This window comes from Aythya fuligula, chromosome 11, assembly GCF_009819795.1.
Source record: "Aythya fuligula isolate bAytFul2 chromosome 11, bAytFul2.pri, whole genome shotgun sequence".
Lineage (NCBI taxonomy): Eukaryota > Metazoa > Chordata > Aves > Anseriformes > Anatidae > Aythya > Aythya fuligula.
In genome coordinates, this window is record NC_045569.1 from 14,170,835 (window position 1) to 14,192,799 (window position 21,965).

Sequence of the window (21,965 nt, forward strand, 5' to 3'; positions counted from 1 at the left end):
GACTTGTTCTGGCTGAGGCTATATTTTGGTGGTCGTTTTCAGAAAGGGAAACTGAGGCACGGTGTGTCCCCAGGCTGGTGCAGTTCTCGTAGGAGCACGTAGCCAGGCAGGGAACAGGACCCGGGACAGGCATGGGGACCATGACCAGAGAATGATGTGACCCAGGCACTGGTCTCAGCTGTGTCTGCCCTGGGCAGAAGCTCTCTGACAGGGAACGAAATGATATTTCTTACGGGTTCATCTCAGAACTGAACTTGTTTCTTATTTAAGCACTTCATGCCTCGTTTTTCCACTGAGCCAAGGCACGGGGGCATCAGACATGCTATCTATTGCTTATTAAGTGGTTTAACAAGCCCAGTTAATTGCAGCGTACTCAAGGATTTTCTAGCTTGGGAAGGCAGCCCCTGTTTGTTTGTGTCGGTGTTTTAACGCATTAATACACCGATTAAACCCCCATGTGCGTGGGTGCTCACACAGTGTAACATAGAGGAAGGCATGTGGGTTTCTTTCACATCAGCTGGGGCTTCTCGGGCTGCTTCAGCTCCGGCTCTGCAGGGATGTTTGTGGTTTTATGCTCAACCTTGTTTCCTAAGGGGTATGTATGCATCATGAAAATACAGTTCAAGCGCCCAGTAGTTCACTGTTTCGCAAGACTCTGGCAGACATGGGCACACTTTAAGGTTGGCTGTTCCAGGAGAGTTTCTCAGTCCCTACTGTCATCCCAGTGCTTATGATATACAGGCAATTTGTGCATGAAAATGGTTCTTCCCTCCCTCCATTCGTCCTGAGGGGTCACCGATGGGAGCATGCTCTCTGCTGCAATTGCACTTGTTTGCAAAGGGCCCAGCATCTTCGTTAAGCCGTACGGTAATGAGCAATAATCAGCGCACAGGACACTGGTAGCGAGTCGATGCAGGGATGGGGCTGGAGAGGGCAGCGAGGGTCAGAGGGAAAAGCCTTCTTCAGTGCACTTGTACTTCAGTGAAAGGAAGGCAATCACGGGGGGAGGAGAAGAAGAAATGACAGATTAAAGGAAATTGAGCGGCTGTAATAAATACACTTGAAATTGAAGAGCGTCTAGGATGCAGTGATTATATTCCCCGCAGAGCTGAAGTGCTGAGGAGGGTCTGAGGAAAGGGCAGCCGCACGAAACCACTGGCCTTTCAGCGAGCCGCCGCATGGGGAATGCAAAATGAGTCAAAGAAAGCTGGCTGGGCTTTACCGCAGGTCTTTAAGATACAGTTGGGAAGGCTGCCCTAAACATTCAGTCCAGTAAAACTAAAGGAAATAAGGGATGAAAGGACTGAGATGCACAGGTATGGAAGAGGTGGAGACACCATGATGGGGCACTGCTGAAATATCACAGGGACGGCAGAGGGGAGGAAGAAGAAAACAAAGCGATGGAAAGCGGGAGCCATATGGGATGCTGAGGACGTATTTCAGATAGCAAGGTCTTTTTGCACACAAGTATCTGTGAGAGACAACAAAACCACTCTCACATTGAGGATGAGCTTGCAGCTTGGGGAGAACAGTGAGCCAGATGATACGGAGGAGCAAGTGCTTATGTCAGGAGTGATACATGGAGAACTTAGAGTAGCCACAGAGAACAAAAGTCAGTCATATCAGTGATAAGTGGAAAGAGAGATAATTACATTTACATATTTTTTCATCTGCCAAAATTACATCCAATTTTTTAGAGGGTGAAGAGGAAGATGCCAGTGGCCACCTGGTGAAGGGCACTGGACAAAGTGAGCATCCTCTACATACGGAGAGCACATCCCATAATATCCACACGTGTGGGCATGCACACAACTCACCGAGCTCTTCTTTGACATTTTAATTTGCCTGCCTGAAAAGGGGCAGACTGATGAGGGTTGGAAGGTGGTGGGCATAATGGGGAAAAGAGGCAATCTGATGAGTTTAATGCGGGCTCTGGGAAAATCCTGGAAATATGAAACCTTAAAGGATGCTGTGGGAAAACACCTGGGAAAGCAGCACTCTGGGAAAGGTCAAACGCGAGGCTCAAAGTACTGGGAGATCTCACTTACCTGATCTGCTGGGATTCCCTGAGGATCTAGCTGCCACTGGATATATAGGAAATTGAGCAGATATCCTACACTCAGATTTTCAGCAAGTGTTTGACAAGGATCAGCATCAGAGATTAATGATTGGGGGTAGAAACATTGGTGTAGGATTTAAAACAGGAGCCCGTGAAGAAATCTTGCCCTAAGAGCAATGACAGAAAGGAGATATTGTTATTGCCAGGAGTGTTTCCAATTGGAAAGAGGCTGAACGTGATGTGTCCTGGAGGTCAGCCTTAATCATCTGTGTTTTTCATAACGGCTGCTAATGACCTACAAGGAAATAGTGAAAGCAAGAGCCAGAGTCACCCCTGCTGCAACACCACGGATGTGAATGATTTTTCACCAGCTCTGACTATTGCTAAGGTCCCAACAGCACCCAGCAATCTGCTGTCTGAGATGTGTTTGAGAGAGGAATGCCAAGCGAGAGAAAAGAAGTGGAGAGAGAGGAGCTCTGAGACCCTCCTGCAATATCACGAGCAGCACAAGAAATGTACCCACACCAGGGAAGACAACGTCTGGGCACACTGCAATTTAGGCAACAGAGATGCCATGCTATCTAAGAAGACAGGATAAATGAAGCAAGCTGGACAGCGTAGGAATCTGTTCCTTCATTAACTCCTTCCAGAAATGAAGATATGATTTTGAACAGCCTGATAATTATTTTTATCTTCATTATTTTTTAATTTTGTCTGCTTTCTCTACAATTCCGATTCCTGGTTTGGAGACCTTGTGACTGAGACTTGATGTGAGCTCTGTTTGCAGAAGAGCTGCAGCCTGGCAGTGTAGATGCAAGGAGTTGGAGCGAAGGTTTGAAGCCTGGGTGCTCATCTGCACTCAGCTCTCAATGTGTGTAGGTTTGCCCATTACCAGCTTGAAAAATCTCTACTCTGGGAAAAGGTTAAGGGACTCGATTTAAACTCTGATTGATAAAGAAAAGACATCAAAGTGACCTTTATAATACAAACTGAATTCGGGGTCACTGTCCAAGCTCAGATTGCAATAACAAAACAGGATTTGCCAGCAGACTGATGGATTAGATTAGTGGAAACTGGCCCCTGTTTTTTCCGTGTTACCATCCCAATATCTGCTGCTGGCCCTCCAATTAAGGTGTTTCAGGAAAGCAACGTATATACTCTTGTTCAAGCCATTTTCCGATTAAACGAGACCTGTCCTAGGCTAGTGAGGAGAACAAACTAATAGCATTTCAGAGATCTTTCCACCATTATGCCCCGCTCTGTGCTCTGCAGCACCACCCACATACTTTCATCTGCAGATTGCTATTGCTAGCTTTGGGGGGTGCAGCAAAGATCCCTTTCATGCCTTTGTTTCCTCAGCTAACTGCAAAACATTATTTGCCTTTCCCTCCTCTTTTTTTTTTTTTTTTTTTTTTTTTTTTTTTTCCAGTAATCTTGCTCATTTTTCTCCTTTCCATTAGCAGTATGGTCTTGCTGTAAAACTTCAGCATACAAGTTTAAAATTTAAGCTGTTAAGCCGTATATGATATATATATATATATATATATATATATATATATATATATATATATATATAATCTTGTTTTTGTAGCTGAAGATCCTAGTAGGTTGCCTTCCCCATGTGTCTCGAATACCAACTTAGCATTCATCCAGTCCTCACGCATAGTTCGGTTAAAACTGAACATGCACCTTTCTGCCATCTGCAATTAATCATGTCTTCTGAGGCTACCAGCACTGCAGAATGTTTTCTTGAGTCTCACCAGGGCCCTTACAAAGAATTAACTGGGTATTTTTCCCCTGGTGCAGACGCTGATTTTTTTGGCACAGGAGAAAACTGTAGGATTTTTTTTCTTCTTGTTTCACACAGTGAAGTTTTTAATGTTTTTCTGTGAAAATTTACCCCAACCCATCTGGCTCGTAATGGCATGAGGCATCACTGAAGGATGACAGACAGAAAATGGACACATTTACAGTGTTTTATTACCCTGTTTTCTCCCTGCGTTGGGAGTGTTGGAGACAACAAGTCAAGACAGATTTTCATTTGTAATCATAATAAAAGTAGGGCACGGGGGGAATACAATAAAGCAATAGCATCAGGGAAAGAACAGCGGTGCCTTAACAAGACGTGGTTTCTTAAGTAGTCCTGAACTCCTGGTAACAGAGAGATGTGCAAAGCCTTGTCCAAAGGCAACTTCTTCTGTTTGACCCCTGGCTTTTCAGAGCACTTTGTTTCTGCCAAGGAGAGGAAGGTGTCATTGGCAAGGTGGTCTCTTTGCTCAGCCAGTGTCCATGAAACAAGTTGGATCCCACCCTGGAGCACTTTTGGAGCCCGCACAGAGGCAAGGCTCTGCCTTTCAGAGGTCCTGCTCATTTTTCAGCAACAAGAAGGACATGGGAAGACAGGGGGAATTCTCACTGTGTGAAGCATCACAAAAGCACCAGTCCGATATTCATCAACTTCTACCTGTGACTGACTCAGACACAGAGAAAAAGAGAAGAAGCACCAGCTCCTCTCAGACCTGTGCAACTGAATGAGGACAAGCTGCTCTCCCCATCAGATTAGCTAATTCTTTTGTATGATCCATCCTTCTCTCTCTCTCTTTTTTTTTTTTTTTTTCCTCTGCATAATTTGGTGCTTCATAACAATTGCTGAAATTGCCCAAACCACAGAAATTTTAGAGCCCAGCAGGCAGAAATGGCTCACATTACTCTTCCTTCAGGGGTTTCCTTCTGCAGGAGGAGTTGGCAAGATGCAGAAGGGTTAGTGTCATGCACGCAGAACAAGTAGGGAGAAAACCAAGGAAACCTCAGGCAGAAACAAAGGCAGAACAAGGTCCGTTTGGGGTGTTAGGAAAACATGAGTCTGAGGGAACACCTCATCAAGCCATAGACGTGCGTGCATCTCCTGTGTTAGCCCGAGGAGAAAGGGAGTTGGAGGAGGCGAGAAGGAAGGGAAAGGAAGGAGAGAGATGGAAATTGGGCAAATTGGAAAGAGGCTTTCTAATTAAATCATAACTTTAGCCTGAGATCTGTCTTTCAGCACCTCATGTTTTCACTCCATATGGCCTCACTTCTGGAATTTTCTTGTTCCATGGGTTTGGCTGCATTAGCCCCTCATTTAATGACCAGCAAAGGAAGCCACTGGTGGGAGAATGACTGGGCAATGGGCAAGAAAAGACACAGGGACACAGAGTTACCAGGAATAAATAGAACAGAGAAAACATCATCTACCACCACAACAACAGAAAGTAGAAAATGCCATGTTTTGTCCAAATTTTCCTTTTCCTTTGCGATTTTGGTGAGGCTGACAACAGTCAGAAGCATTTCCAACCTGCATGGAGCTCCAGTTGGAAAGCTCAGAAGACCAGGCCCTCTCACAAAATCACCTGCTTTGAATTGGTCCAGAAATTGTGTCACGACAGATTTTTCTGAAAACCTTTTCTCACTTTCACATCTGGAAGGAACTGTGATTCTTCTAAAAATACCACTCCAGTTTGCACCCAAGTTTGGGGCCAGCTCTCACTCTGTTCAGAGAGGGTTCTGCACTGTGAACCACAGCTGTAAATCAGTCCTGGGACTGCTTCCAAACCCTGCCTCTTTCTTTAATGCCACCTTTCTAATAGCTGCCTAGTCCACAGAATGTATTCACTATATTCACTATGTCTGACACTGCTGTATGAGGGATTTTTTAGCACTTAGAGTGGAGCAGGTTAAGCCTAAAAGTTGTTAGGAAGATGGTGACAGCAGAATTAGACTAAGCAGAAGCAGCGTACATTTGTGGCTATAACCCCAAATTCATGGAAATTGGACAATATTGAAACAGTAGTACCCCAAACCCTTCCATCCTCAGAATTGCAAGGAAAAGCTTAACCTAAAATCCTGAACCCATTGCTGCAATATCTACCTGGGTCTGAATGCAAACTACAGCATGGCTAGCACCAGCAGGATTTGGTTGGTGAAGCTGAAAAGAGCAATATATTCACCTTGGGACACCCAGCCCTCAGAGATGTGCCCTCTGCAGGGGTAAGTACCAGCTGGTCCCATTGCCTCCATCACCGTCCCAGGTGGGGATTGCTGGCTCATCAAAGCTGTTGAGGAGGGGAGGGAGTTTTCTCGTGCTGCTCCCAAATTAAGGAGTGGGAGGAAGATTCTGTGCAGGGATAAGGGTTAGAAAAAAGGTTCATGTGGACCTAAGAGCTCTTTTCTGGCTTTGCAGCAGTTCATCGTGATTTATACACAGCCAAGGAGGGGATGCCTGTGCCAGGCACCAGAGCCAGTCCCCATTTCTCTGCAGCGGAGATTTGACTGGGGAAAGGTGAGCCTTGATAATGCCTGAAAGCAGGCACTGGGAGGCTTCTGGTCCCTGCTGAGGGGCATGGGCAGAGCCGTGGTGGTGACTTTTCAGGCTGGGGAAGCCGACTGCCCAGGGTCTCGGAAGCCACCTCAGGGACAGAAGGTAAGCCTCTGTGTTCCTGGTGGGAGACAGTCTTAAAGCTGAGAGGCTGCTGCTGAGACCTGGTCGCTTCCAGCTTTATTGTGATTATCCATCTCAGCAATAGGATGCTGCTAAGTGTCTGATTACTGTGTTGTTAAAGCCTTAAGCCTGAAATCTGACTGCTGCGTGGTCCCTCAAGGGGCAGCCAATCCTCCTCCGTCCCTCCACCGGTAATCCCTCCCTTCCCTGGGAAAATAATAAAAAAGAAAGACAAGTGGTATCTGTCTGCAGCAGCGCTTTCCAATCAAGTGAAAAGTAGCTGGAAAATCAAATCAGCCGGTAAGTTCCTGCAAAACACAACTCTATCTCTTTAAAATCTCCCTTTTTGAAGGGCTGAGCTGAACAGCTATAGCTGCTGATGTAAAACAAACCATTATTCCTCCTATCTCTTCTCCAAGCCCCCCTCCCAGCAGACGCGTGAGTCTGAGGGAGGCAGATGCTCTCTGAAGACTATTTTCCTCCGTTAAATAAATTCACTTTCAAATAATGTGTAATTAAATGTGTGGTATTGAATTAATGTTTTATTCTGAGCGCTCTGGCAGCAGGGGACCTAGGGGCCTGGCTGGTGGAAAGAAAACATGTTTGCCAGGAAGACTCACTTCCCCTCTCACAACCCCTTTTCCTAAGAATCCCGATCCCTGCTTCTGAGAGATCCTGGAGTGTACCAAGTCGGTGAGAATGATGCTTTATGCAAAGCCCCTTTTATGATGCATTGTCATAAGGCATTTACCCAGTAAAGTCCACTGCAGCCCACTCTGGTCCTTCTTCTACCTTTCTCCTGCTGGGCATGGTCTTGCTCCTCAGAAGAAGCCAGTTGTATATTTAACTTTGGTTTTGGAGCCTGCTGTCAGCCAGAAATTATTTGAGGGGATGCAGGAGACGATGGGAATCTTTGGTCTGTTTTAAAGTTTGGAATGCTAATAAGGTTTTAGTCCCATCAGCAGCATTTTGTGCTCCCTTGGGAGCTACAGAGGAGCCAGTGTATACAGAGGCATGGGCAGGTGCAGGGCAAACCTGCACCCATGCTTTGCAGAGGTGGGACCAAGGTTATCTATCCTCACCCAGTGACATCTCATCACATGCCATCGTCATGGTGTGGCTGTGCTTCTGTAAGACTCTGCAAAGTGTTGTGCATCCCAGCTGAGACTGCTCTGCACCCTGTAGCTGTGGGATGCTTTATCTTCCTCTCTTTGTAAAAATAACTACCAAGTGTTTTGTGCTCTGACTTGCGGGACTGAACTGGATGAGAGATTGAAATCATTTTGTTTTTATAGGAGTGATGGATACTTCAAGCTGTGACTAGTTTTCCCTGAAAAGGCATTTGTGGGGTTGGTGCTAAATGCATTTTTAACATTACTATTATTTTTCAGATTTTTTAAAGGAAGAAAATGAAAGTTAGCTTTGGTTTGGGTATAAATCCCCCAGGCATGTCACACCACCCTGTGTCACCCACAGCCAAACCAAGGCATTGGTTTTTAATGCAGGATGGGAGCTGGGCAGCGTCTGGGCATGCACCCATTGATCTGTTGGTTGAAATTGTGGTTGTTTCACCTTCCTCTCAGCTCCTACACGCACACCTCCCCATCCCTTGATGCTCACCTTCACCTCGGAGCACACTGTATGTGCAGAGTGCTGCTGCGGGGGCTCTGGCTGATGCTGTGTGGCTGATAGCAGGGCTGGTGCTGCCGCGGAGATGCAGCAGCTCCAGTTACTGCAGCCCAGCAGGGGCTCATCCAGCCGCTCCTTGCCACTCATCAAAGCGCTCTGTGCAGCTCTAGGGCTGTTTGGCAGAACAGCAGCTCTCCTTCAAGCTGGGACTGGTGGAGTTAGCTGATGAGTGAAAGGCAGCCCTTTGGGTCAGTGCTTCCTCTCCACGTGGCATCGCAACAGCAAAGGCCAGAGGAGCTGATGATGGCCTGATTGCCAGAGGTTTGCTTGGAAGTGGTGCATGTAAGGTATTTTGAAAGGATCAGAGATGCAGACTGCAGAGGTAGTTCTTCTGTTCTCCCATTTTCTTGAGCCTGATTAAACTGAACGTCACAGGCTGGTATTCTGGATTATTATTATTATTTTTTTTAGCCCAGATTGTCCAGCTAAACGCATCAAGGCACACAGTATTTATTTTTAATTTAATTTTTATTTTATTTTATTTTAGCCAAGGTCCATTTAGCAGCGTGTACTGCATTAGCTCCAGGTCATCTGGGCAATATTGTCCCCTCCTCATCTGGGATCTGCACTGGTGCCTTGCAGCTGCTCCCAGAGAATGAGGGGAATTACAAGAAAATACAAAGAACTGCAGAAACCTAATGTAGGTGCTTTTTAAGGTCTTTACGGATGACTATGATCATGAATAATGCAATAGGTATTCAGGCACCAGGGGCTGGCTGCCTGAAAGCAAGTTGCCAGCACCTTGGTAAGATTGAAGATATGAAAAAGTCTGAAGAGAAGCTGTGAAGCCAAATGCCACATATAGGATTGCTGGAGATAGAAAAGCCTGGGGAGGGATGCAAAGAGAGGGGTAACAGTGAAAGCGAGAGCATCTGTTGCGTTTCAGGTTGTTTCTATCAAGGCCAAAGGAGAGAAGCTGAAGTAATGTAGATGTGAGATGGAAAGTCTCTCTATTTTTGCTGTGTGGACACACACAAATGGCTGTGAGAGCTGTCAGAATTAGCAAGATTGAAATACAGCCTGAGAAGTGCAGAGAAAGGTGTGACCGAGGTGGTCTTGCAGGGCCTGCAAAGCAGAGGGGGGGAAGGACATTGGTGCAGCTGTGGGTTGGGGCCCACATGGTCCAGCCGAGGACTAGACCTGCTCCACGGAGGTCCCAGAGATCCAGACATGTTTTAGCTAAAACTCCATGGCTTTGGGATCTTTTCGACAGGACTTGCAGAACTGCTTGGTGCTTATAATCACAACTATTCTGAACCTGAGTCCTTGGAGCATGCCTTGACAGGGGAACTTGGCAAAGCACCAGCATCTGGGCACAACGCTGAGCTGCCAAAATGTGTGCCCAGGCCTTTTCCCAAAGGTTGCTCATGTCAGAGCTGGGAGAGGAGCCACCAGAAGTGGAGGGCTACCTACTCGGAGTCCATATGGAGATAAGAAACAGCCTTTTTATTTCTCCATTTTTTAAAATGAGGTGGGACTGATTCTCCCTTTGTTTACATGTTCTTCACGGCAGCCTGCAATTGAAATCAATATCGTCCTTTGACTTTGATGGATTTGCACCAGGCCAGGAGGCAGACCCACACTCTGTGCAGCTAGCTTATGCATTATCCTCTCTCACTACAAGTCTGTGAGAGAATGACTTATCAGCCCTCCAGTGGCAAGGCTTTTGATCTGGTCCTACCCGATCCGCACACTTTGCTCTGATCAGGTACATCGGGTAACTCTTCGAGATACTTGGTTGACATCGAGATTGCAATTGACTGCCTGACATGAAAGGCGCTCTGTTTGGTAGTTACACCTCTTAATGACACAATTTCCAGTGCAAATAGCGAGCTTGTTTTATTTGCTTTTAATTGTCACGGAGCAGGAAAGCAATGCAGGATTTATTCATAAGAATTATTTTAGCAGTGTGTCAGGCAAGAAGTGAATGAATCATATTGACTAACTGAGAACTTTGCTACCTTTTTGTGGAAAACTTATGTATAAAGGGAAAAAAAGAGACAATTATTTGGCATAAATTAATTGTTACAGCAAATGACTCAGCTGCTACTGAAAAATGTCACTGTTGTTATCATTTATAGAGTGTTGTTGATGCAAATGAAGCTTTAGAAGCTTATGGAAATTAAGGCCACTACAACAAAGAGCCTAGGATCAGACTCCAATTGGGACACCCTAAAAACACATATGAAAGAAGTCAATATTAAAACAGAGACTGGACAGGTAGAAAGGGAAGAAACAGGAAGCCAGGTCAAGCGAGAAGAAATGACATGAAGTGACAAAGCTAAAGGCGGAGGAGCTGATGACGGAGAGGTGCAGGAAAGGAGCTATCTCCAGGGAAAATGGAGCCATGTGTAAAGGAGAAGAAACTGGTAGAAATTTCATATTGGTCATTTCTAGGATAGAAAAGAAAACTGCTGGTAAAGAGGGCTGCAAAAGTAAAAGAAAAGACTTCCATAGGTTTGCTCTGTTTCTCCAGAAAACTACGTGTTGTTTGTGAATTAAAAGTCCAAGGAGAAGAAATCCTCTAGAAATACAGCACCCAGATAGACTGTTGCTCAGGAGTTTGAAAGGAGGTGCAAGGAATTAATTTCAGATCTAGTTCCATTCGGAACAGATGATCCAGCTTAAGTAGTTTTGCATTTTGCTGTGACTTAGGTACTGTCTCTGCTTATGGTTTACTCTATTTGGAGTTTGATTTGTCCATTTACCTCCCACTGTAGTCGTCTGTGTCCAAACACTGCATCATGCGCAAGCAGGTTGCAAGAATATTATCAAACTGTGGTTTTAAGGACCCTGGCTGTGATGGGAATCTCAAATGCAGAATTTGCTGTATCACTGAACCCTTCTCTTCCTTGCCTGACCCCCAGGACTGATTTGAAAATGAGACAATAATTGGAAAATTAGATTCATGAAATGGGCCCGAGCAAGTTCCCAATTTGTTCTCATGTGATTGAAATGTAGCTGTTATTGGAAAAAGGGTGTTTTCACTGCACACCATCTGTCATCTGCTCTATAAGCTCTACCTGGGATTTGGAAGTTCAGCTGGGGTCTTTCTGCCTTGACACAAGGCATAAGCAAGAGAGATTCTGCAATATCGGTGTAAAACATCGTGAAGAGTCACTGAATCAGTCGTATAAGTGAAAAAGTTCTGGCTTTTCCAGGCTCCTTCCCAGGGGCTAGTACAGAAACTACCTATCAGGGCATGGTAGATTGATGTATGAGGAGGAAAGCAGAATTAATCTTGTTCCCTCTTTTCTCCTCCCCTATATTCCTTGCTGTGCTGGGTCTGCAAGGTTAGTAAAGTAGAATATGTTTGTATCAAGAACGGGAGCAGATGCAACTAAGAGACACACGGGAACAAATACAGGGAGGAAGAAGCTGCTGTTTTTAGACAGCCGCTTTTCTGACTGAATGCACTTTAAGCACAGATAAAGTCAGCCATTCCGCAGGAGGTTCAGAGGAGGTTAGGCAAGATCCCATCGCAGATCCAAAGCCACAACCCTTCTGCCTTGAGTCTTGGAGAGAAACAGAAAGCTTTCTGCTCTGGAGGTGATTTGTAAAAGCAAGTGCAGCATCCCAGATTTACCCTCTTGCTAACCTTCTTGCTTACCCACGTGCTAGCATCGTTGAACCGAAGTTGTGAGGCATTCCCAACCAGCTGCAGGTCGGCTGTTTGCTGCTGCGGTTCATGTGTTATTCACAACTACAGCAGAGGCAAGGGCTTGAAACATGTTCTCCACGTGTTAAACTTTGATGGACAAGAAGGGAGGTGGAGGATCTGCCTACTCTCCTTCTGTATCAGACAGCAGCATAGTAATCCTGAAACAAGGACCGCAAGATGTTTCATTTTAAACTGGAATTACTTCAGTGTTGTGTGCTCACATCCTTCCTGTAGATACAGCACGGCCTTGAATGAATTCCCATCATGCTGTCAAGTCTGGTTATTTTCCTGTCGGGTCTTGCTGTGGTTCCCGCATAGATTCTTCTTTTGAACTGTCTTGTTGGCTTGTTTTTATAAGTTAATGGTACAGGGGGGAGGAAAATAAGAGAGTGGTACTTACGGGAAGACAGTTTGCATACACCTTGTCAGCAGGGCTGACCGCAACACAGCTGAGACAGATTAGCGCATCGATGCCTGCCTAAAACAAATAAACACCAGCTGTTTATCAGACAGGGCTCAGCTTCCTCCAGGAGGAGGTAAACAGATTTATGCAGATGAGCCTCCCAGGTGCCCTTGCAGTGCAGCGTCTTTCATGGCTATTCGGTCTTCTTTATGAGTTACAGCCAGGGCAGACAAGCACAGAGTAGATGCAAGGTTAGCACAATAACACGGCCGCTCGGACAGCGCCGGGGAGGTTCTTCACCACTTTGTGCTTCAAGCCCATATTTAATAATAATGCAGGATTAATCACAGCGCTGATCTCACTGCTAATGGAAGAATTTGATGTAAACTTCAGTATTTTAAGCCTATAGCATGTGAAAAAGCAATTTATTGTAACTCACTTATTATTCCATTTGTGCCTAAAATGCTATGAAGCAAAATATACGGCTGTTCAAGGTTGAGGGAAATTGCGATCAGTAAAACTGTTTTCTCATTCTCCATTAAGATTGTCCAGTTGCTGTCTAATTGCTTAACTTCATGAGCTTTATTTTATTTTATTTTTTTAAATAACCATCAAAGTTTACTTTAAATCCAGCAGTGCTATATGAGTCTGCTACCTCAGCAGCATTTCTCCCTCGGTTCATCTCCTTCTGTCATAATATCCCCTTAAATTCTTCATACGCATTTTCCCTGAAGCTTCACAGGTGACCCTAACAACTTGCTATGAAATCTAGGTTTTGAAGACAGATGGGGTATTATTTTAATAATGTAGACATAATTACACAGTCTGGACACTGGCTCTCAGAAACGTCTCATCATTTATTAATATGTTGTTGGGAAGTAAAATTGGGAGCTGAAAATTTGGAGCAAGACCCTAGGGAGTTCAGAAAGAGAGGTTTGCTTCAGTTCTCATGATGTTACCAATTATTAGATGTGTTAATAATTTCCAATACTATCACTGCTTATTCTGCAACAGTTTCCTTTTTAACTTTATCTCACATCAAAAGGGGCAATGCTATATTGCTGTTGGGATTCTACTTTTTTATTTTTTTTTAAGTATGCTTGGGTTCCTCTTAATACATGATCATTTCCCTGCAGCTTTCTTGATTGCTGTTTATCGAGAGTCCTAGAATGCAAATACACGGTTTGTCAATACAGTAAATACTAGGTACTATAGTGATGAGTGTTAAAGAAATGCTTGCCAAGAGAAAGAGGGAGGAAAAACACACACACATACAAAATAAAAAATAAAAAACAAATAAAAAGCCAACATCAAAAACCACGACACTTTTCCTTACTCTGTTAAGTAAATTGTGCCATTTGAGCTTTTCTTAGATTAGGACTTTCCTCACCTAAGTGCATCACTTGACATTTCAACATGTAGTATTTCAGATTTCTCAAGGTATTCCTTAAACACCCAGTGGAAACAGGTGGAGAAAGCTAAGTCCACATGTGATTTGTTCTCTCTGGCTGTCATTACGGATTTAAAACCAAAGTCATTTTGGATGTGCCTCCCGTCCTCTGCATTAATGTTGCTAATATTAATAATATTGGTTACTAACAGTTTTCAGTCTATTGAACGATTAATGAAAAGGTCGATGGGAATTCTCTACAGAAGCATCGTTCATTACAAGGCCCATTGCTTATGCAATCTTGCTGCATCCATCTTCCCAAACAAGCAAAAGAGCCAGAGACAGCAGCTCCTTAAACCTGCTTGTGGGCTCCTAATGAGAAATCTTAATTGTATGAAAGCTATTATGATGTTACTCTTCCAAGCCATTGGCTTGTTGATGCTTTGAGTTTTACCTAGCTTGCTGTGAGGCATTTGCTCTCTTGGGCTGGTGTCAGTGCCTACTGAATCAAACTTGGGCGACAGGAGCTGGTGGCAGGTTGTGAGTGCTGTTAGTGATGCCTCCCTGCAGACAATTTGCTGACGGTCACCTCTATCTCTTGCATCTCCAGTGCTGCAAGGGAAATGCATCTGAGCTGAGGGGTGCATACTCCTACAGCTCCTGTGGCACATGGAAGGGATGGAAAAGATTCAAAGGTGGTTCAGAGCAAAGATAAAGCCTCAGGGTGGGAATGGGAAGAGGGCATTATCCCATCTAATGCCTCGGTTTGAGGAGACCTCTAATGCATCTTTTTGCTCACCAAGCACTGGAGGAGAGTGTGTATCTCTCACTGCCCTGTTGTGACCATCAGGCTGAAGCTGCGGGTGATCTGTGCTACAACACTCTTCAAAGGCAGGCAGTTAGCTCCAGCAAAGTGAGATTTAGAGGGATGAAGTTTTGAACATCATGCTTGCAGACAGTGCTGTGGTGGCTGTTCATCTCTATCTGCCTTCACAGTTCATTTCAGGATAAAAAAAAATGCTTCTTCATATTTCAAGAGGAGTTATATGGGCAATGCAATGCTAGAAAGGTGCTTGGAGCTTTGTCAGGAAGTAGCCGTGCCCTAGTGTCATCCCCAAACGAGAGCATGGAGACTCCCAAACTCTCCCTGCAATCCGTGACATTTAATCACAGCCCTGCATTTATGGAGATCTCACTGTAGTTGTTTTCCCTTGTACATGCCTAATACCTGGGTGGATCCAGCCTTATGAACAACCCTTTTAGCTGATGTGTGAACAGTTGGCACAGACCAATCTTTATAGGCTTCTGTATCCCCGTTAAATGAATAGCTATTGCTCTTTTGATTCTTCCTGGAACCTCAGTTGCTATTTTCTGTCAGTCCTCGCCATCCTAAATGTCAGTGGAAAGGATCATTGAAACTAATGGCTGGAGTTCATCTGTTCTGCCGGGGACTTTATACCGTGGTGACCTGGTTTCTGAGGGAACGGTTGCGCAGGAGATGGCTGCAGGGTCAGGGTCTTGCTACAGGGCAGGGCTCGGTGCTCCCAACCAGCTCCTGCTAGTGCCCTAAGGTGCAGGGGGGTCAGTGCTTCTCTTCCCCTCGGGAACTCTTTGACTTGCCAAAATTCAGCCTCAGAAATCTGCTTGAGTTTGGGTTTAAACTGATCACTGTTGAAATGCAAAATCCAACGGCTTCTGGGAACTCAACCTCCTAATCTCACCTGGCCTGGCATCAGAAGTATGCGACCTCTGCTACGCCTCACAGGAGATGAATTATTTCTGAAAAGATCCAGGTCTTTGTGGCAGATTTTACTCCAAAGGTTCCTCTCCCTGAGGACTAGGCTGCTACAAGCTTGCAGTGACGACGTGATAAACCTCAAGTACTTTCCTCGCAGATGTTTTGCATAAGACTAGCTCCATCCCAGAGATGGCTGCGTTCTGTGGGTGGGTAAAAAGATCCTTGTAGATATTTTTGCAAAGCAATTTCAGATCCTTTGCAGCTTGCTAGAAAATTGAATTAGTTGTTTTCCATTCCCTGAATTAACCCTGATTCATTCTTCCCCCAACCCTCTCCCTCTTCCTTCCCCTCCCTCCAACAGATGTCCAGCATATTAAGAGGAGAGACATCGTTTTGAAGAGGGAGCTGGGAGAAGGTGCCTTTGGGAAGGTGTTCTTGGCCGAGTGTTACAACCTCAGCCCCACCAATGACAAAATGCTGGTGGCAGTGAAGGTAAATCCCGAGGGCAAATGGCAGAAGAGTGCAGAGATGAGCCTGCATGGGAAAGGGAGGCAGGGGAGGGCTGGGGGCCAGAGGCGGGGATTTATCTGATGCTGGAGGTTGTGGTAAATCCACTTAGTCACATGAAGTTTCAGTGTTTCGCTTCAAGATCATCTGTTCTTGCCAATGCCAAAGCTCCTCTTCCTGCCGATGGGGCCAGGAGACACGGAGCTGGAGCTGGGCTGGGAGGTTTCAGCGCCGCGCAGCTGCAGCAGTGTGGTGTGGAGCCCACTCCCCTCTGTGAGGGACTGGGAAGCTTCTCTTCTGGGATTTTGTCTTTTTGTGGAACATACAGAAGATATGAAGAGGCCCCAGGAAAAACAAGCACCCGAAACATAAGCACAATCAACTGACTTGCTGGGATCTGTTTGCTGGGACAGCTTTGCTGCAAGATGAATTAACCAGCTCTGCTTAGTTTGTGGGGTTTGTGGGGCCACAAATTGCTCTTCCCTTGGTGATTTTGGGCCGGCACTAGTTCAGTTTGACTTGCTCTGTGCTCTTTGCATCCTTGTGGGGCTCCTCACGTGAGTTGTGCCATGCCAGCATGGCTCTGGGGCAGGGGACCATGGCAGGAGTGTGCTCTGCTCTCAGGTGGCACCAGGCAGCAAATACACAGAGTAATGCCCAAGGGTTGTTTTAATCATCAACAGCTTGAGCCTTTTTGCTTTTATTTATTATTTTTTAAGCTAATTTGTCCCCTCATGCTTTGGCCACGAACTGCAAGTTTGCACCTTCCACCTCAGAGACTGGTTAAGACCAGGGTAGCACAGGTACCCACATGATTAATTGCCTGATTATAGGGTTGGCACCTGCCTATCAGTGCCAGCCGTCCCTTATGCGATGCCGTCTCTCAGGTCTCTGCTCAGTTTCGTTTGCATGTAGACAGAAACAACATCCAAACTTGTTTCTGCTAATTGCTATTACGAGCTTACATCTCCAGAGTGCCTTTCATCCTACCAGGTCACAAAGACCCAGAATCAGAGCGGGGCCCTGCAGTCTGGCTTTTTCCCAGCTTAGGGGAGGGTGGGGGAGTGGAGTGGGGGGAATTCCTTCTAATTTGGACCACATTATCAGTCTTAGGAGAAAGAAGAAAGAAAAACAAAAAGGCTCTGTGTATAAAGTTGAGATTTGGCTGCATTTCATGAAGATCTCATGTTCCCAACAGAGGCTAAGAGCTACCTCCATGGTCACTGCAGCTCTGGCAGCTGCAGGACGTGCTGCTTTGCTGCTTTTAGGGCAACTGAGTCCACAACCGTGAGTCTGGGGCTCCCTTCCAGGGCCAGGACATGGGCAAAGAAAGTGGCTGCATGCCTCACTGGGCTCAATGGACTCAGATCTGCAGCAGATCTAAAGATTACAGCCCTGAAAATAAGCTGAGTTTTGATGTGATGGCACGGACAAGCTTCCTGTTTTGTTCAGCTTGCTTCTAAAAACATCTTAAGAAGTGCACAAAAAGTATAGTCAGCAAAGAGTGTTGGGGTTACAGAGTCAAGCACCAGGAATGTTGGCAGGGCTGGTATTCAGGGCATGTTCTCCAAACACACATTTTTTTCTTTTCTCTGTGGGCTTCTCCTTTGTCATGCTCACTCCCATGTCTGAGAGCTCCCTAGATGAGTGCTCACTTTCGAAGCCTCCCAGACAAGTGCTGGGGTTGTACGATCCCCATTTCACAGAGGGCAGATGGAGACTTTGGGAAATTGAGCTGAAACGGTCGGCTTAGCCAGAGGACGGAGTTATTGACCTGCTTTTCCAGTGCTCCAGGCAGCAGGTACCAGACCGACACTGAGCCCTGCTGCTGCAGCAAACACACGGCACTTGGGGAGACCTGGCCCTGATCCCACATGAGCAAGAAATTCCCAGGCAATGTCATCAGAGCTGACAATTGGTGGCAAGAGCTGCAACCTACAGATAGTGAGAGAACTGCCTGATAATTTGTAGCAACCTTGTGAAGGAAGCACAAATTTCAATTCACCCCAAGCCTTTCTAGGAGAGATATTTCTGCCTCTGGTTCCGCTGAGACCTCTGCCTCCTCTCGTCTTCCTTCTGTCCTCATCTTCTCTCCTGGTTCCACCACTTCCAGCTCCTTTTGCTTTGCATCGAAATGCTTGGCTGTGCAACCTCAGCTATGTTTTTTAATACCTTATTCCGTGTGATATTTACAAAGTCACAGTCCTAACACCTCGTGGAAATGGTAGTGTGTGAAGGAGAAGAAACCTAAACTCACTGCAACCTGAAATATTATGTGCAACTACAGGAAAAAAAAATGGAGAAAAGAGTGATGGGGGAGGAGGAGTGTTTTCCTGGAGGAAAAAAAAAAAAAAAAGAAAAAAGAAAAAAGGGGAAAAAAAAGGGTAGCATCAACATTATGAAGATATTAAATGACTAAAAGTAATTGGGTGCCTGAGATAAGGATGGATGCTTTGCCATCTGCACAGTGTAACTACCATCCATCTAAATATCTCTAGTCAAGCTATCCCAGAGGACACAGAATTAAAATAAAATTATGCCATGTGTCTAGCAGGTTGGGGGCAGAAGAAGGAGATGAAGGAGTGTCCTAAGGCTTAGGTAAAAATTTCGCAGGATTGCTGCTTGATGGGAAAAAGCAGCCGCAGTGCTTTGCTGAGGGTGGCACTGATCCCAGCAGAGCCAGAGACCAGCCTGGGGTGCCTTAGCAGGGTGCTTGGGCCCCTTCCTCCAGACACAGCTTTTGGATGTTCAGCACCCCTTTTTGCTCATAAATTAGAGCCAGCTGATGTCACCTGTCCTGTTGTCATGGGGAGATTCAAGGTGTGGGGAAAGGGGCAGGTGTGTGTGTGTAGGTAAGAGGAGAGCAACCTGCTGGCCCCGGCTGCTACAGGCAAAGCTGCCTGGAGAGAGGACTCAGATTGAAACTGGGATAAACTGGAACAAGCTGCCTTAAGTCTTTTTTGACTCCCATCATGCTGCATGGTTAAAGCCCAACCTGGTGCTGAACAGTGGAGGATGGACAGCATATAACTGAGATTCTTTGACTCAAAGCTACAGCTGCTTCTTCATTTCCTTAAACGTTTGTGAAGACAGCGGATTTTCATGGCTGTCCCATCTCGTCAAACTTTCTGGACTTCAACTTTTTGCTAAGTGCTCACGGCAGAGCCCTCCCTTGGTATCCTGAGATGACAACAAGCTGCTTTCAAACCAGCTGTCCTATGCAACTGCCCAATAATGCAAGGACAAGCCAGCCCCCAAGCATGTGCAACCCTCCTCAATCACCAGCTGCACCCACAACAGCATCTTCAAAGCAGCCCTACAATGCTGGGCTGGAGCACACAGCCCAGAGCCTGCAACCTACCCTGCGATGGCAATCTGGTGCACTCAAATGTGGAAGATGAGATATTCTCCATAAGGATACCTATTTCAGCATCGGTCTGCCAGGGGAGCTGTTATAAACAGCAGGGAATAAAAACATGATTTTAAAAATTATGAGAAAATACTTGACAGTGTCCTTCTTCAGAGGCAGTTTGAAAAATCCACACAATAACTGCACAGCCAGGCAAATCCATCTTCTGAATAAAGGTAGTATAGTCAGCTATTTCAAAATAAAAGACGGATAGCAAGGACTGGCTGGCTCAGGAATTTAATAATAATGAGATATGAAGCCATTCACCCCTAGGTCACCAGTACGAATCCTGCCCAAGCTGGGAATAATTGGAAGCTATTACCCTCTGAGGCATGTTTGCTGCTTCCTGGGAAATGAGCCGGGGAACCCGCTGGGCTGGTAAATACATGAACAAAATGCTGAGGTGGTGCCACCAGCACCAACTACCCACCCTCCCAGTACGTCTGGTGGTGGCAGTGGTTCCTATCCCCTTCCATCAGCCCCTCTGTGATGCCTCAACCACTTTGTTCAGGCTTTGCCCTGCCTGAGCCCACCCCGTGCGTGTCTGTGTCCCTTCGTTCAGGCGCTGAAAGACCCCACCTTGGCAGCCCGCAAGGATTTCCAGAGGGAGGCAGAGCTGCTCACCAACCTGCAGCATGAGCACATCGTCAAGTTTTACGGCGTGTGTGGTGACGGCGACCCGCTCATCATGGTCTTCGAGTACATGAAGCACGGGGACCTGAACAAGTTCCTGAGGTACATGTGAAGGGGGACAGGGGATGGGGTGCTCCAGAGACATCGCAGTCATCTGGGTGTTGGAGGGCTGGGTAATGGGAGTGGGTGGTTCAAAGGAGATGAGGGTCCTCACCAGATTTGGTGCTTTAATAGCCCTACCCCAGCATTTCCTCTTGGGCAGTCCCAGGGCTTGTCCTCCAGGTGAGCTATGGAAACCAGATGGTTCTTCTCCCACCCCTGCAAGGCTGGAGGTGCAGAAAGTGGGGCTGCAGTCCCTCTCTGCCCTGTGAAAGTCCCATGTATCTATGCCCTACAGCTCCCAAGGCTGGGACGTCACAAGCCATGACTCCCCATGTCACCCAGCTTCTACTTCAATCGCACCACAACCAAAATACTCCCTAGAGAAACTTTCCAGAGCCCTTGATCTGATTGCAATCTGGGGCATTTACTGATTTATAATTCTTATTTCTATATTCAGAAAAGTGACGAGAAATTTTGGAGGGGCCTCGTGCAGTGCCTGCACAGCCCATCCCTGGTGCTCATGCCCTGGATCTTATCAGACAAAATGTCCTAACCTGTGGCACCGTGCTACTCGAGATGCCTGGCAAGGCCAGACCAAGTGCCGTAATTGCCTCCCTGTCTCTAGAGAGACACAAATTGCTAGATTCCCCCCGCCCAAGCCATCATTCAGCCATCTCATCAGCATGAGGCAGATGGTTTGTATGCCCTGAATCCACCAGTGGCGAGGGGCAGGGAACAACAGTGGGGAAATGTTTGTGGTGCTGTTCTCCCCTGATACAGAAATTACGCTCTGCAACCTGCGTGCAAGTGGAGTGGTACTTACCTCTTGAAATAATTAGTAGTTTTATTTCCCAGTATTTAGAAAATTGGACCCTTGATATTTTCCTGCTTTGACTGTTAAGTGGGAGCATGATTGCAGTGGGAACAAGAAGCTTGAGCACCTCAGGTCTAGATCTGGGGCTGGGATACACTCTGAATTTATTTTTTCATCATCACAATCTGTTTCTGACCAAGGAAAACAAGGAAACAAATCATTTCCTGAGGTTTTCACTTCTAAGCAACCACCCTCAGCACAAGGACCATGGGAAAAGATGCCAAATGCTTCTTCTTTCTTCTGACAAGCAGAGCCAAGCTGTCTGCAGATCCCTTGGAGCACCCACAGGGCAGTGGCCGGGGACACCCCTGCAGTGGTTTTCCCCCTCATTTTGGCATGGTAGTGGGTAGATTGAATACAAGTTTATAGCTCATTCCCTGTGTCATGCCCTGGATAGTACAGACTGGTGATGCAGTGTTAAGGTCAGAGCCTCAGCCTCGTGACCGAGGGAAGCCACTCTACAGCAGAGCGTGAGAGGCCACGTTCCTCAAGTCCTTCACTAGGAAGGAAGAAAATTGACCCATCTTTTTTCCTGGCAGAAGCAGCAGCCTTATTCTCCTTAGAGGAGGTAGATACTACAGCTGAGGCATGGCCTCTTTTGCTGCTCTAATTGACCTCCCAAAGAGACCAGCCCGAAACTGGCTCTCCTGCTGTCTCTGAGGGACAGCTCATGCCTTCTACCACTGCCTCACATAATTGCTCCACACAATGATGTGCTCCTAAGGCTGGTGCTGCAGCCACACACCACCACACCTCCACATCCCACCCCCACCATGGAAATGTCCAGGGCCTGGCCCAGTACTGGGAATCTTCACATCTATATGGAAATAAAATCTTGGGCTTTGTTTGTGAGGTCAGCTACCTGCTCTGCTCACAGCAGCAATAGTGGGAGGCTCAGGGGGATGAGAGCTGCAAGAGGGGTCAGTGAGTGTGGGTGATGCAGGAGTGCTGAGCACCCCTTGGCGAGTAGCAGGTTTTATTGTGGCATGATTCACCCAGCCCATAGCAGACAGCTGCCCTCGGGCA

At 46.3% G+C, this 21,965-nt stretch overlaps 1 protein-coding gene across 2 annotated transcripts in view; it reads left to right on the plus strand.

Annotated features, from left to right (window-relative positions):
- The window catches only part of NTRK3 (neurotrophic receptor tyrosine kinase 3), a 191,800-nt gene that overhangs the window by 136,254 nt on the left and 33,581 nt on the right, over nucleotides 1-21,965 (plus strand). For both annotated transcript variants that reach the window (XM_032195109.1, XM_032195110.1), the window contains exons 13-14: nucleotides 15,776-15,906; nucleotides 19,893-20,065. In XM_032195109.1, coding sequence (XP_032051000.1) covers nucleotides 15,776-15,906; nucleotides 19,893-20,065 — 304 coding nt within the window. The remainder of the gene's footprint in view (nucleotides 1-15,775; nucleotides 15,907-19,892; nucleotides 20,066-21,965) is intronic.